The sequence below is a fragment of the Typha latifolia genome, chromosome 2, assembly GCF_019914945.1.
Source record: "Typha latifolia isolate L0001 chromosome 2, TyphaL0001v2, whole genome shotgun sequence".
NCBI lineage: Eukaryota > Viridiplantae > Streptophyta > Magnoliopsida > Poales > Typhaceae > Typha > Typha latifolia.
This window is the reverse complement of record NC_133087.1, coordinates 13,180,146-13,195,801: the sequence shown is the minus strand read 5'-3', so window position 1 is coordinate 13,195,801 and position 15,656 is coordinate 13,180,146. Positions and strand designations below refer to the sequence as shown.

The 15,656-nt window shown below is 35.2% G+C and overlaps 1 protein-coding gene across 3 annotated transcripts; it reads left to right on the top strand.

The window, feature by feature from the left end:
- The first annotated feature begins 7,028 nt into the window (after positions 1–7,028).
- On the top strand, positions 7,029–15,441 carry LOC140781684 (mitogen-activated protein kinase 12-like). Of its 3 annotated transcripts, none has more exons than XM_073127777.1 (11): positions 7,029–7,497; positions 7,964–8,372; positions 8,472–8,599; positions 8,768–8,827; positions 9,700–9,849; positions 11,259–11,414; positions 11,524–11,661; positions 11,754–11,827; positions 14,265–14,366; positions 14,477–14,729; positions 15,053–15,441. In XM_073127777.1, exons 1-11 carry the CDS (start codon positions 7,249–7,251, stop codon positions 15,062–15,064), a joined length of 1,731 nt encoding a protein of 576 aa, XP_072983878.1. In that variant the 5' UTR covers positions 7,029–7,248; the 3' UTR covers positions 15,065–15,441. The 3 variants fall into 3 exon arrangements, with proteins under 3 accessions (XP_072983878.1, XP_072983880.1, XP_072983879.1); XM_073127779.1 differs by having other exon boundaries at positions 7,085–7,497; positions 14,477–14,723; positions 15,045–15,441; XM_073127778.1 differs by lacking the exon at positions 7,029–7,497 and adding an exon at positions 7,636–7,705.
- Positions 15,442–15,656: the final 215 nt, after the last annotated feature.

The following is a 15,656-nucleotide window of genomic DNA, read 5'->3' as shown; positions in this document are numbered from 1 at the left end:
CCATAATCATCCTCTATCTAACTACTCTTCCATTATATCTAAGATACGACGGTTGGATCTGATACGTTTTACAACACCCTGAATCGTGATCATAACATGAGTTAGGTTGTGAGCGTCTGGCTCATATTGCCCATTAACATTTCGAGCTAGAGCCAGGTTGGGCCTAAACTATCATTATGGATTCTCATTCTCTAAATTATGTTTGCAAACTTTACAAAGCAATTTATGATCACAAACATACCCTATGGGCTTGGTTCCAAAAGTTTGGTTCTTTTCTCTTATGACTTTCAATGTAGCTAGACTAAGCCTAACTCATCGCTCTTTATTTTTCATGCTAATAAAGATGTTATTTGATAATGACTCTATGTTGATGAATGTTACGATCCGATCACATGGGTTAAGTCGAGAGTCGAGTCGAGTCTAATTTAGTCATATGAGTCATTAAGGCAAGTCAAAATAAGTCATGAAAGCCCTTAAGGCAAGTCTAATTAAGACAAGTCCAAATAAGTTATAACAACCCTTAAGACAAGTCTAATTAAGTCAAGTAAGTCTTTAAGGTAAGTTCTAATTCGAGTCGTGTCAGTCTTTAGGACTAAGTTCAAGTATGACTCATTGTACCCCACCTCTATATATAGAGGGGTAGGGCTTCTTTGTTATTCATGCAAGAATTTAAGTATCTAAGCATTAAGAATTAATTGAGTTTAGTTATTTTCTTATTACTGTATTTACCATTTTATTATAGCTGTTATATCGTCTTTATCTTTCTAGGGGTAGATCATAGCCGTAGATCATTCAAAGCTTCCAAACCCTAGCCACCTCCTACCTCTAGCAGCCACCCACCCTACTATACGACCATCCATCCTATTATACGGCAATCCACCACCGCCCTTGACCGTCCGCCACCCTCTAACGACCGTCGTAATATTGGATAATTACCATTCCACCCTCTCTAACCTATCTCCACTGTTTTATTTCTAACTTTCATCTCGACCTCTGATTTAGGTGAAACTAGAGCCATTAGAACCCTAACTCACGAGGCTACCTCCACCTAAATTTTTCTAATTTTTTTATATATAGATTAGTCCAGATCTGGTTCGTAACAATGATATAGTATTCATAGAGAACAACTCTTCTTTTGTTCAAGCATTTGTAACGCATCTTGGTAATGAATTTTCGATGAAAAATCTCGGCAAATTTCATTACTTTCTCCGCATTGAATATCACACTTTTAGCTGTCTTTTTCTCAACCAAAGAAAGTACGCTCTTGATCTTTTGGCACATACAAATATGACGAAATACAAACCTATCTCTATTCCTATCAAGGCCAGCATTTGGTCAATAAGAGTTTTCTATATTTTGATCTAATTTATTAGAAATCTCTTTTTGGGGCTTTGTAGTATCTCACATTTCCTAGACCATATCAGTTTGATAGTGCCAATTCTGTTTGTCAATTTATGCATCCTCCTGCCATTGAGCATTTTGGAACAGTAAAGTATATTTTGTGATAGATTAAAGGACTCACTATTTTGGCTTTTATCTTTGATTTATCTCATAATTTGGTCACTTACACCGATGCTGACTGGGTTAGTTGTCCTGACACTATATAATCTACTTTTAGTTAAGATATCTTTTGTAGCCACTATCTCATATCTTAGAGTGCAAAGAAATAATTGAATGCTTCATGTTTTAGAGATGAGTCTAAGTTGATGCGATCTAGTGATTGATTGGGGTAGATCAAATATGGGCTAGGGCGAAACTGAATGGAGTTTGTGGCTCAAATTTGGGCTAGACACGCACAAACTAGTTGAGCCGCCTAGGGCTTGTGCATGTCTAGGACTAAGGAGAGATGATAGCAAATAACGCAATTCAAGCTAAGTCTAGATTATGGGGAAAGGGGGGTGGCTCGGTCTAGATTGGTCATGTGCACAAGCTAGGTGTGCTCAAGCTTGAGTTGAGTAGGTTTGGTGCATCTCGAGAGGAGTGCTCATCTAGAGGAAGCAAGTGGCTGACTAGGACGGAGATGACCTTGGGAAGGGTCAGACGAAGGATCAACTCAAATAAGATAGGAGATTGAGATCGGACAAAGCGAGTGACAAAAGAATCAGCTAGAGTAAGAGCGCATCCAAGGTTTAAGGGAATGCATCCGAGGTAAAGTGGGAGATGACTAGAGATGGGAGAACCCTAGCTAGGGTTAGGATAGGTGTTAGCTCAAGGATTAGGGCAAATAGGGTTTAGATAAAGCATGTTCTCTCGACTAGTGCTGGAGGCTCGGTTGGTGAAGTCGGCAAGGGTGATGGTGTAGTTTTAAGGGCTCGTGGTGGGTCTCAGCTAGGCTAGGGCAAAGCTAGGTTATGGGATAGTGGTGAGGATAGAAAAAAGTGAGGGGTGACCAAAGGCAGTGGGGGCTTTAGGTGGAGCTAGGGTGGGATGCGGTTAAGTAATGGTAGGCACTAGGAGGGGCTAACTTAGATGGTCTTGAACTGCTGGCTAGGAGAGGATAGTGGGACTATGATGAAAGGATGGATATAAGTGAGGATGATAAGGATAGTAACAATTAGAGCTAAGGAAGGCTCATAATGGATGGAGTAGTGCTTGGCTAGATGGAAGCTAAATAGCTCCGCTCAATTGGTTTTGGAAGTCAATCTTGGCCTAAACAAATATAGCTTTGGTTGAATGTGAAAAAGGAGAGGAAGACGAAAGAGATGTATAAACAAAGAGACTAAAATGTTTTCTAGAGGGGAGAAAGTACTTGTTTGCCACGAAGGAAGGCCGACGGCTAGGTTAAAGCTAGGTCGAGAGGGAGGATGGAGAGAGAATGGGGGAGAGACTAGACTAATTTTAAATTCACATCATACTAGACTAGGTTACACTCCATAATTTATATAGAGAGATTAAGCTGACTTTACTCAGAGCCGACTAGCCAATTCAACTATGACCTAATCAATGCAAATATAAAATATATTCAAACTAAATCTTATATGGGTTGGGTTGATGTTAGCTTTTCGAGGGCTTAATGTCATTATAGATGATGTCGACATGTACTCCATACCGAAGAGAAACGCCTCGTGAGGATAACTTGGTGGTTGCTTGTAATAGAATGAAAGTTCAGTAAGATAAGCATCGCTGTGAGTTTAAATTTCATGTGAGAGATTAGGTTTATCTTAAATTACAGTCGTATCGATAGATATCAATGGCCGAATAAGAAATTAGCCAATCATTTTTATAGGTCGTTTGCTATTGTTGAAAAGATTGGACGATTCGCATACGACCCGTGCCTTCTGAAAGGATACCACATTTATCATATGTTTCATGCGTCTCAGTTGAAAAAGCAGAGGAGAGAGGGAAGGAGGATGGGGTAACAGAACGTATTCAACCAATTCTATTACAAGATCTGGTTAAATAGGGTCAAATTAAGCTCTAGCACTTAGGTGATCAACACAATTATAATTGTTAAATATGATTGATGCACTAGTGTGTGTTTAATACTAATATGGTTAGAAGGGAGGAAATTGACACATTGAATTTGCCATCAATCCTTATAGTTATAAGCTATCAAGTAAACTAAAATTGTCTTTTCATATTACATTTTTGACAAATTGTTGTAGAAATTCAATCGAGGAAGCCACAAGCCTCCCTCTTGATATTCACATGTCGATGATCCTCACTATAGTTTCCATTTGGTTTACCATAGGGCTATGTGTGTTTGTGTGTGCGACGAAACTATTAGACTTTGGGCCTTTCATGCATAATTGTCATCTAAATTATTATGATATCTTTTCTATGCTCTATGAGCTTAATACAATATTTTTTTTAATGATTTTTAAATTTTAGAGATTATTTGAAAGAGTTACAGGTCTACCTCTCTTTATATATATAATTATAATTATTTAAATGGTATTAATGAAATTAATCATCAGCTATGTATCAAGCTTATAATTCTGTAAATGATATTTAGGAAGTTCACATTTTATAAACTTTCAATTGAAAAATTGGAAAGCCACATCTCCTATTATTGTTATTTTGTTCTATATTTTTGACTAAGTAGAAGATCATAAACTATAAACTAACCATTGCGCTTATGTGTTACCATTCCACCAAAATCTAAAACTCATATAGTTTATCATGTGCCCTATGTCATCGCCATTAAATTATGCATTTTTTCTATAGTTCATAAGTAACATTTTCAATAAATTCGTCACATTGAATTATTGAATAAAATTTTACATCCATCCGATTATTTGAGAAAATCTTAAAAATTTTACGAGTATAAGAAGGTTTTGAATAATTATGGTATCTATATAAAAAAAAACATCTATTATATATATAATTATATTATTTTTGTAAACATTTTAAAATTATTTTTAGAAATTTATATAATATTGAAATATTTTAAAAAAATTAGTGATTCGACTAATAAATTGCTAGTTGAACCAATACTCAGTGCACCTTAGCAAATTAAATTCTACTCCTCAAAATTTATATTAAAAGGGGTCAACTTTTGACATGTTAACTACCACCTCGTAATCTCAAATGAAAAATATTGAATTCATGAGCTTTTGCATGATTTAGAAACAACTGAAAAACTTTATTCTAAATCTATAACATTAAAGCATTTTATTCGTATTAATAATATACAGGAAGAAAGAAAAGATTATGTTTTGATTTGTATTATCTATCAATGATAAACTAAAAAAATATTAAATTTAGATTTGGATAAAATAAATATGAACCAAATCTTCTCTTTTCACTTTTTTTTTGACATATTCTCAAATTTACATGTACTTCTTATATTATATATAAAATACTATATATATGTGTCTAACATAAAAGACTTTTTAAATAATAAGTTTGAGAGTTAGGCTATTTACGTAAATAAATTTGAAGAGACCATCAACCAACTATTGTAAAGTTAGTAGATACCTCAATCGATAATTATTATAGAAAAAATTATCTAATGGTTTAGTAGTTTAGTGGCTTAACTTAGCACTTCGGGCTCAATAGCAATATTTCCAGCCTAAAGTAAGCTGTTTAATATATTAACCAAATAATATATTAATCAAAGTTTTATAGAATTTGAGTGTTTTTATATCTATAAATGGTTGTCTTCTGTTAACCGATGTATAGACTTGCGGCTCTTAAATTATATAAAAATAAAATTAATAAGGAGGGGAAAGGGAAAGGTTCTTCCGAACGCCACTTAACCATTTTGCGAGGGAAATTAAATACGACCTTCACCAGATCCAGACTACTCCGAACCCATGCTCAATGAGGGGGGGGGGCGTTACCGACACGTGTCCTTCTTTTTTGGTTCTCTTTTTGGTACCGGTTGTCACGCGGCGCCTCGGGTTCTTCGACTTTGATCATCGTGCCGCTCATTTCATGGACACCGATCCACAGCCCACGTGGTGCTATCGATCGTCCGACGCGTGGCAGTAAAGGACGATATTATTGGTCTAGCCGCACACACGTCTTTGCTTTTGGGACCACGTCATCCAATCCCCAAAAAGCTTTGTTTTTATTTATTTATTTATTTACTTTTTCTCTCATATATAAGAATTAGCACTTAGGGACGAAAGTTTTTTATTTAAAATTTAAAATTTAAAATTTAATGGTTGCAATTTGGTGAGATCAACAAAGGAAAGTTTAAGTTGTTAAGCTTGAAATACGAGATGATAAATTAAAATCGAATTAAACCATTTTGGTGTAATTTGGTGAGATCAACATTTTTTCTTGTTTTTATTAATAATATATATATATATATATATATCCACTGGTATTTTTAATATCAGCTCCTATTTTTCACATTATAAAATTTGCCCTTTGGATTTCTTCAGTAATGAACTATTCAAATAAAATTTTGGAAAAAAGAAGAAGATATTTTATAACCTTTTTTTTAACGTTAATCATCATTGTATATTAATTAGGACTAATTCTAATATTCTTTTAAGGTTAAACATAATATTCATATATTTTGTAAGGTTTAATCATAATATTCACATAAGGATATTTACTCATTAATTAGGACTCATTAAATATATTTTATAATTAAATATTTGTTTATGCATATTTTAATTAAATATTATGTAAAAGAAGTCACGTGACAAGTTATATACACAAAATATTATCGCCCGAGAGGAATGCAACAAAGTTATACATATTTTTTAAGCATAATTTCTATACTAGTTAACATATTTATTTACATTCAGTAAGTAAATATAAATTATTACATAAATTTATTAAAAATAATCGCTACATTTTATAATTAAATAATAAAATATAAGTAAAATTATTAATATATATAATTTATATTTAAGAAATATGCCCATAGGTATCCTTAAAAAATCTCACGAAACCAAACAATGCCTTAAGATTTAAGACAAAGCATTAATACTATTTGAGGGTATATTTAGTATATTTAACTTTTCTTTTAAGAAAAAAAAACAGGAATATCCCAATTACTTTTATTACAAGCACATAGTTTTAGAGCAATAAAGAGAAAATATAATTTTATAGAAATTATGTGTAAAATATAATTTTTCTTAGCATTTTATAGGAAATAAAAAGATCTACTCAAACTAATTTCACAAATAAAATAACATTAAAATGACAAGTTATATCGTTACCATTAGATAATACCCCAACAAAATTCCATGATAAGAACAGTTGACCATTATATACTATTTAATAAAACTAATTAAACTTTATATATATGTTGTTATCTCGGATATTAATGCATTCACATAGTTAAAAAAAGATAAAATATGAGAACGTGAAGAATTTCTCATTCAGAATTAAAGAAAAAGAGCTTTGGAGTCGTTTACCAATATCCACTGCCTTGTATTTTTTACTCTCGCGGTTATTAATGAAGTAGTTTGACTAAAATTTTATTTGTGACATTTAAACTTTGAATTTTAATTATTAAAGTATATAATTAGAAATTAAAAAAATTTAATTATCTTTTAGTAAAGGGGGAGAAATGATAGAAAAAGATAGTTTGATTTTTAAGCGTAACTCGTGTAAATAATTTTAAAATTAAAGCTTCGATAAATATATCTATTCAACTTCTTCTATATTTTTCGGTCGCACTTCCTATTCAGGAGTCTCCTCCTTGTTCCACTCAAACAGGCGAGGAGAGAGAGGGAGAGGGAGAGAGGAGAGAGAGGAGAGGGGGAGGAGAAGGCGGGCAATGCCGCGATTGCCCGGCCGGAGGACACGCCGCGCCGCCGCCGCATCTGCCACCGCCGTTATATGGGGGGAGGGACTCTCGTCGACGGCGTCCGCCGTTGGTTCCAGCGCCGCACCACAGATTCCCGCACCAGCGCCGCCTCTTCCACCACTTTGATCGGCGATCGCGACCCGGAGGAATTGGAGCCCGACGAGGAGGAGGAGGAGAGCAGGGAGGACCAACTCCTAATCGTCGAGGACTTGGATCTAGTCGGCCTCAGGTTGATCCGTGTCCCCAAGCGGAAGATGGCTCCAATCGACGCTCACAAAAAGGTCGAATGTCACCGATTTAACCGTTTTTATGCCATTGGTTTTGTTTCCCAAGATGATCTATGTTTTGATTTATCTTTTTCGGTGAAAAGTTTGACTTTTATTGGTCTCTTTTGATTCGGTGGGTTCAGGATTATTTTCTTATCTCCTGGTCTAGCCAAAGGATAGAAATCATTCATAACTGAGTGTATCTGTATTTCCTCCGGATCAGGTATAAAGTTTTGGGTTTTACTCTTTGGATTACCAACGGTGGTCTTTCCTCCTCCTCACCTTTCTAATTTACATGTTACAAGTAACTAAATTTTCTCCTTTCCTTTAACTCTTCTGTTAGATTAGGTTTCTTTTTTTTGCGGAGTAATTTGCTCATCAGCCAGTGACCTCTGTTTCGTTGGAATACTTTAGATTTTATTTATGTACACACTGCATAGCTTTTACCAGTTTTTTCACACTTCAAACTGTAATTTTTCAGAGCATGCTTGATAACGAGTTCTTCACCGAGTATGGAGAAGCGAGCCAGTACCAAATTCAAGAGGTGATTGGCAAAGGAAGCTATGGGGTTGTCGGAGCTGCCATCGACACCCACACCGGCGAGAGAGTGGCAATCAAGAAGATCAACGATGTATTCGAGCATGTCTCTGATGCAACTCGCATTTTAAGGGAGATCAAGCTACTTAGGTTGCTTCGGCATCCCGACATTGTGGAGATAAAGCATATTATGCTTCCTCCATCTCGACGGGAATTTAGGGATATATATGTTGTTTTTGAGCTGATGGAATCGGACCTTCATCAAGTGATCAAGGCAAATGACGACCTTACGCCTGAACATTTTCAGTTTTTCTTGTATCAGCTTCTTAGGGCTCTGAAGTATATCCATACAGGTTGATTTAAGATTTATGTGGAACAATTCCACCTACATACTGTTAGCTTTTTGATTCTATTATATTGATTTGTCGTGTTCTGTTTCTCTCCTTTTGCAGCTAATGTATTTCATCGTGATTTGAAGCCGAAAAATATACTAGCCAATGCAGACTGCAGATTGAAGATTTGTGACTTTGGGCTTGCTCGTGCATCATTTAATGATGCTCCATCAGCTATTTTTTGGACTGTATGTTGTTCTTCATGATGTAGTATTGTTCTTGTCCTTCAGTTGTTGCCAGTCCATCCTTTGGTCGTTCATTATTTGTTCTGTCTCACCTCATGCAGCCCGTCTGTTATTCATTTGCGCTTCTATTTGCTTCTGTCATTGATTTTACATTTTTTTTCTTCTTTCAAGGATTATGTAGCAACAAGGTGGTACCGCGCCCCTGAATTATGTGGCTCTTTTTTCTCCAAGGTATGATGATTTAGAACATCTGACTTTTGAGCTATATCACCTGCTGGTAGTTCATTAAAAATTGTTTATCATGATGGTACTGTTGTCATTTGATAAGATCTTTTCTTAATGTATCTCCACAATGGGTGGTTAATTCTGCAGAACTATTATATACAAATTGGATTATGACAAAAAGAGCAGCAACATTTTTTTTTCCTTCTTGTGGAGTGAGGGCCATTTATTCTTCCACTTTGTTCATAATACCTTTTTATTGTGCATATTATAATGCTGTATCAATTTGAAGCCTCTGTCATGGAATCGTTTGATGATGCAAGCATCCTGTCTTAGGAGAGAGTCTTTCTATTATGATATGAATTGCTTCCATCCTCTTCTTATAATCAATAATGACTTCCTTTTTGTCATTATACATCATTCAAGAATTTATTATCTTGGCAATTATTATAGTCAAAAATGGTAGCAAAGTTTTTTTTGTTATTATGTAGAGTGAGGGATTCATGCATTCATCCACCTTTGTCATATTACTTTTAATTGTGCATAATATAATGCTGTACCAATATAATTGTTTGACGGTATTAGCGTCCTATCCCACGGGAGATTCTCCTGTTATCAAATTAACTGCTCCTACCCTCTACTTGTAATCATTCACGATCTTTCTTTTGTTGTTGTATATCACTCAAGAATTCATAAATATCACTATCAGTATAGGCATTTCTACCTATGCGTTCTTGCAGCCATGATTGTCAGTTGAAGGACACAATATTGAGAATGCTTTACATTAAAGATAGTCTTCTTCTGCAGGAACTTTAGTGTACTTATTGAAGTTTCGAGCTATTTTTTCAGGGTTTTCTAATCATCCCATTTTTATTTTACAGTATACACCTGCGATCGATATGTGGAGCATTGGTTGCATATTTGCAGAAATGCTTACTGGGAGACCCTTATTTCCTGGCAAGAATGTGGTGCATCAGTTGGATCTGATGACTGATTTACTTGGAACTCCATCCGCCGAAACATTATCAAGGGTTTGTTCGCTGTCAATATATCCATATTTTTTATTGACAAAACAGCCATACATGTTTCATTGAAACATTTTCTTATGACTAATCAGCTTAATAGGTATCAGTCTACAACAGGGTATATAAAGTTTAATAACCATTATGACTTTCAGAGAAGCATCTCACTGGTCTAGTCAATTTTACAGAATATTTTCCTGATTCTTATCTCTTCTCTGTGGTATGCTTGCAATGTGGTGTGTCTATGTTTTCTTTTCCCGAACTTTAAGCCTCCCATATTTACCTCCCATATTTATTTATGTAATTGTGCGATTACACAGTTCCTACATCCTTATTTTACAGTTAAGTGCTTTGCGTACCATCTATTTATCCTGTTTTCTTTTTTGTTTTCCGCCTTCTTTTTTTCCTACTTGTATAAGAATTTTCTTTTCAAGAGGAAAGGGAAATGAAGGCAAGGGAGAAAGGGTTCAGTCATTTTGGATGAAGTGATGAACTGGAAGATTATGAAAGGGTTCAACTATTTTTGATGGATTAGAAGATGTTATGGAAATTCCATGCTCTAGATGTTATGATGAGATGCATGAGATAATTTGACTATGAATTATTTCCTCCCCACATGGTCTGGATATTCAGCACGAAGAAATTTTATCCGTGATTTTGATTATATTAACTCACTGCTGGCTGCCTGGCTGCTATGAACAAAGTCACAAACTCTTAGGTTCATACATTTGTCGATCAAAAAGGGCAATATATCTTTCCTCGCTGCTTCCGTCTAATATTTTAATTGGCCATCTCTAATCCATTGTGGCACCTTCTATTTGAATCTAGTTACTCTTGAGCACTAATATGGACCAAGGTTAGAAAAATCGGCCCTTTTTAATGTAGAGAAGGTTCATCTAGTCTGATGCCAGAGGCTGAACTTAATGCAAGCGTTTGATGCAGTCAGCATAATCAGATATTTGCTTGTTTCTTTTCTAATCATCTTGAGACTAATCATATGCCTGTCATATAGTCACACAGACAACCAGCATACTTGATTAGAACTAAGTCACAGGATAAGAGCACGATCAATGATCTTAATCCAGAAGTTTTTGAGCATGATAAGCTATAACCTACATGAAATATACAGACATTAAATGGATTGTAACAGTTTACGGTAAGGTGGACATGCACCATTTTTGGAACATAATCATAGCTAATAGCCAGCCTTGAAGTTAAGACAGTACTAGCTTGTAGTAGGCCATAAAAACTCATAAAAAGTTATTACTAAACCAGAAGTTGATATTGTGCTTGATTCTCTTTACTTCTCTGGAATGTTCAACTTATACGTGATTCACTATACTATTTTTTGTACCATTATTTGTATTACCTTTTGTATTTTGTCGTTCTCTCATTATTTTTCCTTTTAAAATCCGTAGATTCGAAATGAAAAGGCGAGAAGATATTTAAGTAGCATGCGGAAGAAAACACCTGTTCCTTTCTCACAGAAATTCCCCAATGCTGATCCACTTGCTCTCCGCTTACTTGAGCGGTTACTTGCTTTTGATCCTAAAGATCGACCTAGTGCTGAAGAGGTAACATTAATGGCTGAGACAACTGTAACTGAACTGAATAATCAGGATTGAAGCACAAATATGTTTTTGTACTTTTCCAGTGAAGTTGGGTTTCCTTGCTATTTTGTAGGCTTTAGCTGATCCATACTTCCGAAGTCTTGCTAATGTGGATCGTGAGCCATCATCACAACCCATTTCAAAACTCGAGTTTGATTTTGAGAGAAGGAAATTGACAAAAGATGATGTTAGGGAATTGATTTACCGAGAGGTATAGTGCTCTTAGCATTTTCATAAATGTCAACCTCCTTATATCTATTGCATGTCTTGCTTATCATGAGGTTTTTACGGAAAAACGAACAGATTTTAGAGTATCATCCGCAGATGCTGCAGGAGTATCTTCGTGGTGGCGAACAGACTAGCTTCATGTATCCTAGGTGCAATTTTAATTCCCTTCTTTGAACAAATATTATGTATCAAAGTGAATTTTTAATTTTAATCAGATGACCTGTAAGTTTCTTAACAGAGGCTATCTGACAGTTTTCTGTTCACACCAATTTCTAATTTCTTGTTATATTTGTTCTCTGGTACTATTAGATAAATTTCTTCCTCTCTGCATGCCAGGATAGTATTTTTTTTCTTTTTTTCTTTTATGTCTTGAAATATGCCTACTGGGAAAATTCAATCTTTGTAAGATCGTAGTGTTATAAATTGTAATTGGCTTGTTGAAAGTTATCAACTTTTGTTGGCCAAAATCAAGGTTCATGCAGTTAATTTGGTGCTTTCTCTTATTCATGCGGAGATCATTTGGGGGCAAAAGAATACCAGATTAAAAGGATGAAGAAGGAAAAAAAGGTTATATATCAGACTAAACAAGTAGATGAAATATTATTAGAAAAGGGGAGTTTCTATTGCAGAATTTAAATTATAATGCAACCAAGTCCTTACTCCTTACTGATAGAAAAATGGAGGTACTATAGTGGATGAAACAAATAATAGAACAAGAATGGATTGACTGGAAGAAGGGAAAGGAGGAAAAGAATTTATAATTCTAATACTGCAACATTTTTGGGTGAAAATAACACTCTTTTGGATTGTTCTTCTCATTGTTTATGTGGACATATGCCATGACTTCTATATTATCAACTCTTGAAGATGCAACTAGAACACAGTAAGCCCTGGTTATCGAGTTGGTGTTGGCACACTTTTCAGAACCTCACCAGTAAAATCTCCCTCAGCATTCTAGGTTATGCTATACACTTTCAGAGGTTCTCAAGTCACAAACAAAATATCACTGGTAGACTTTTTGGTGATTTCCTTTTTCTGTTTCCTGCCAAGCATATGAAGAACAACTGGAGCTGATCAACAAACAATTCGATGGTAGGAGGTTGCTTTTTGGGGCACAAATACCAGACTCTTTGTAGTTACCAAAACATTGGAAGTGGGAGCCAGCATGGGCACGGAGTTGCCATGGACACTCCTTCAATTAATATATTTAGGCAACTTTTGCAGCCCTAGGTTATATTATAGAGGAATAGGTTATATTACGGATGAAGAAGATGATTCCTATGGATCGATAAGTTTATCTCATATGATTCGCTTTCTTCTTAACGGATCTTGACTTACTCTCAGAGCAGATCTTGAGAAATAAGTTGCAATCTACTTTGAAGAATGCGGATTGTAGCTTATTTCTTATATCTGCATTAAGTATCGTAAGATGTCCCTTCCCTTCTCCATTTTAGAGTTTAGTTCAAAAGGAGGTAGGTGGAGGTTGAAGCTGAGGATTGTAACTTATTTCTTGGATATGCATTGTCGTAAGATGTCCCTTCCCTTCTCCATTTTAGAGTTCAGTTGAAATGGAGATTGGTGGAGGTTGAGGCTGAGGAAGGTTCTAGGTGACACCAATGTAAACGAGAAGGTTGGTTTTGGTTTGACAGAAAGGAGATAGAGGAGGTCATAGTCATGAAGTGAGGTGGAGACGACACTATGCTTGTGACACGGTCAGCACAACTTGCTTTGTGCTTATGGCACGGCAATGTTGGAATGATTAGTCAACTTCTTAAACCCCCGTTCACTTCAACAATAACTTTTTCTTATTCTGGAACACAACTTATTATTCCAGAATAACAGCTAAACATCATAATAACTCCATTCTAAAATATAGACACTATTCATCAAAATTATATTTTATACAACACTTCAACCAATTACTAATTTACCCTTAATATCTATTCCATAATCCTATTTTATATCAAATCAAAGGGGTATTCATAGTAATTTATAAAAAAACAAACACATTTTTTTGCATCTTACTTTTCATTTTATATCACATCAAAATTAATTATTGTACTATTATTCTAGAATATAAGTGAACATAGGAATAATTTCTGAAATAAAGACCTTATTTTGAAAATAACAAAGAATCAATTCTAGAATCGATCTTATTTCTAAAGTAAACAAGGCCTAAGAATCTTAGTAGATTTCCTTTGTATGAAAGAATAACGAAACAATTCTACATTTATTACTATCAAGAATACAAGTATTTCAGTACATAAAATTGCCCACTCATGACTTCTTTGTTCTGAACTAGTTTATTCGCACTGAAATATTCAAATTTGATCTGCTATGCAATTTTTAATTACACATAAATGGGTGATCCCGGCATGTGCAGTGTTTGTTGCTAACATAGGGAGGTGCAGATTTGCTTTTAAAAAACTCTCGGGAGTTTATCCAGACACTAAAACTTAGGTTGAACCTTTTAGGTCCTTGTTAAAAGGGAAAGTTAAATTAAAATCTTATTCTCTTCTAGTCTACCTCTATCATATGAAAGACACTTGACTTGACATTTTACCTTATGCTATTCTCTGATGATAGTGGAGTTGATCGGTTTAAGCGACAGTTTGCACATCTTGAGGAGCACTATGGCAAGGGAGAAAGAAGCAGTCCTCTCCAGCGTCATCATGCCTCTTTACCAAGGTATTAATAAATGAAATTAGCAGGTTTTAGTCCTGGTTGATCTATTTCTGGCCTGTTTCTCATCTTGAAATAATTTTATGGACATGTCTCTTATCATATTTTTGCCACAGGGAAAGGGTTTGTGCATCAAAATATGAAGTTTCTGATCAAAATAATGATTATGAGAAGAGGAGTGCAGCTTCCGTCGCTCGCACTACCCTTCAAAGCCCTCCAAGGTCACATGAAGGTGAGCAGGAATCCATATCAACTACTGAAAATGGTGTAAGCATGCCAAATTGTAGTTCCCGCAGCTATCTGAAGAGTGCCAGCATCAGTGCTTCCAAGTGTGTAACTATCAAGGGGGAAAATTATCCAGAACAAGAGGTACTTGTGCATAAACCAATTGCTGGTATTTCACGATTCTATTCTATGAAACAAATAAAATCTACACATCCTCAAATTGATGTTCTGGCATTGACAAATTAGTGGATCATCTTGAATTTGTACTTAGAATGTTGACTTTACTAGTTGGAATATCTGCCCACTTCCAAATGCATATTACGGTCTTCCAAACAGCATCTTGTAAATTGGTAGTCCTCATCTCTAATGTAAAACCCGAAAACAGAAACCTTTTCCATTCTTATTTGTCTCAAAGTTTAATATGAGATTTACCAGTATTGATTAGTTTTAATGGTGTATTACAACAGGACCATCCCTGATTGCGGGGACGAGGCTGTTGATGGGTTGTCAGATAAGGTTGCTGAGCTGATTGTGTAGGGCAGTGAACGAGGTAAAGCAACCTTGTGACTGCAAGTCTGTGACATCGTGAACAAATCTGGGCTTCATGCTCATTCTGCTCCTAATTTTATAGAGGTTTATGCTATCTGAGGTCTCGTGGTTATTTAGTGAAGATGAGAAATGTGTTAAATTTTATATATTCCCTGTTGTAATTTATTGTAACAGTAACAGTCATTATTGTATGTCTATTGCTTTTATGTCATTCACTCTGCCCACAGATTCTTCCTAAAGAATCCTTGAGCTCAAAAATCATTCCTGCTATGAAAATGGACATTAGTCCTTTTGGTGGATTTCTGAATACCAATTTGCCTTATAGTTTTATTTTCGTTTCTCCTTTCTATATGCAATTTTTTTTGGTTACATGGGCAATTTGCCGTGCATTACTGATGGGAATATCCTGCCGAAGTATTATTTGTGGAAAGTTTAAATGAAATAAGATAATTCCAGCTTGTGTTCTTGAAAATTGATAGTGATATAATTGCAATTCTGGATGACATTGTTCAGGATGATTTT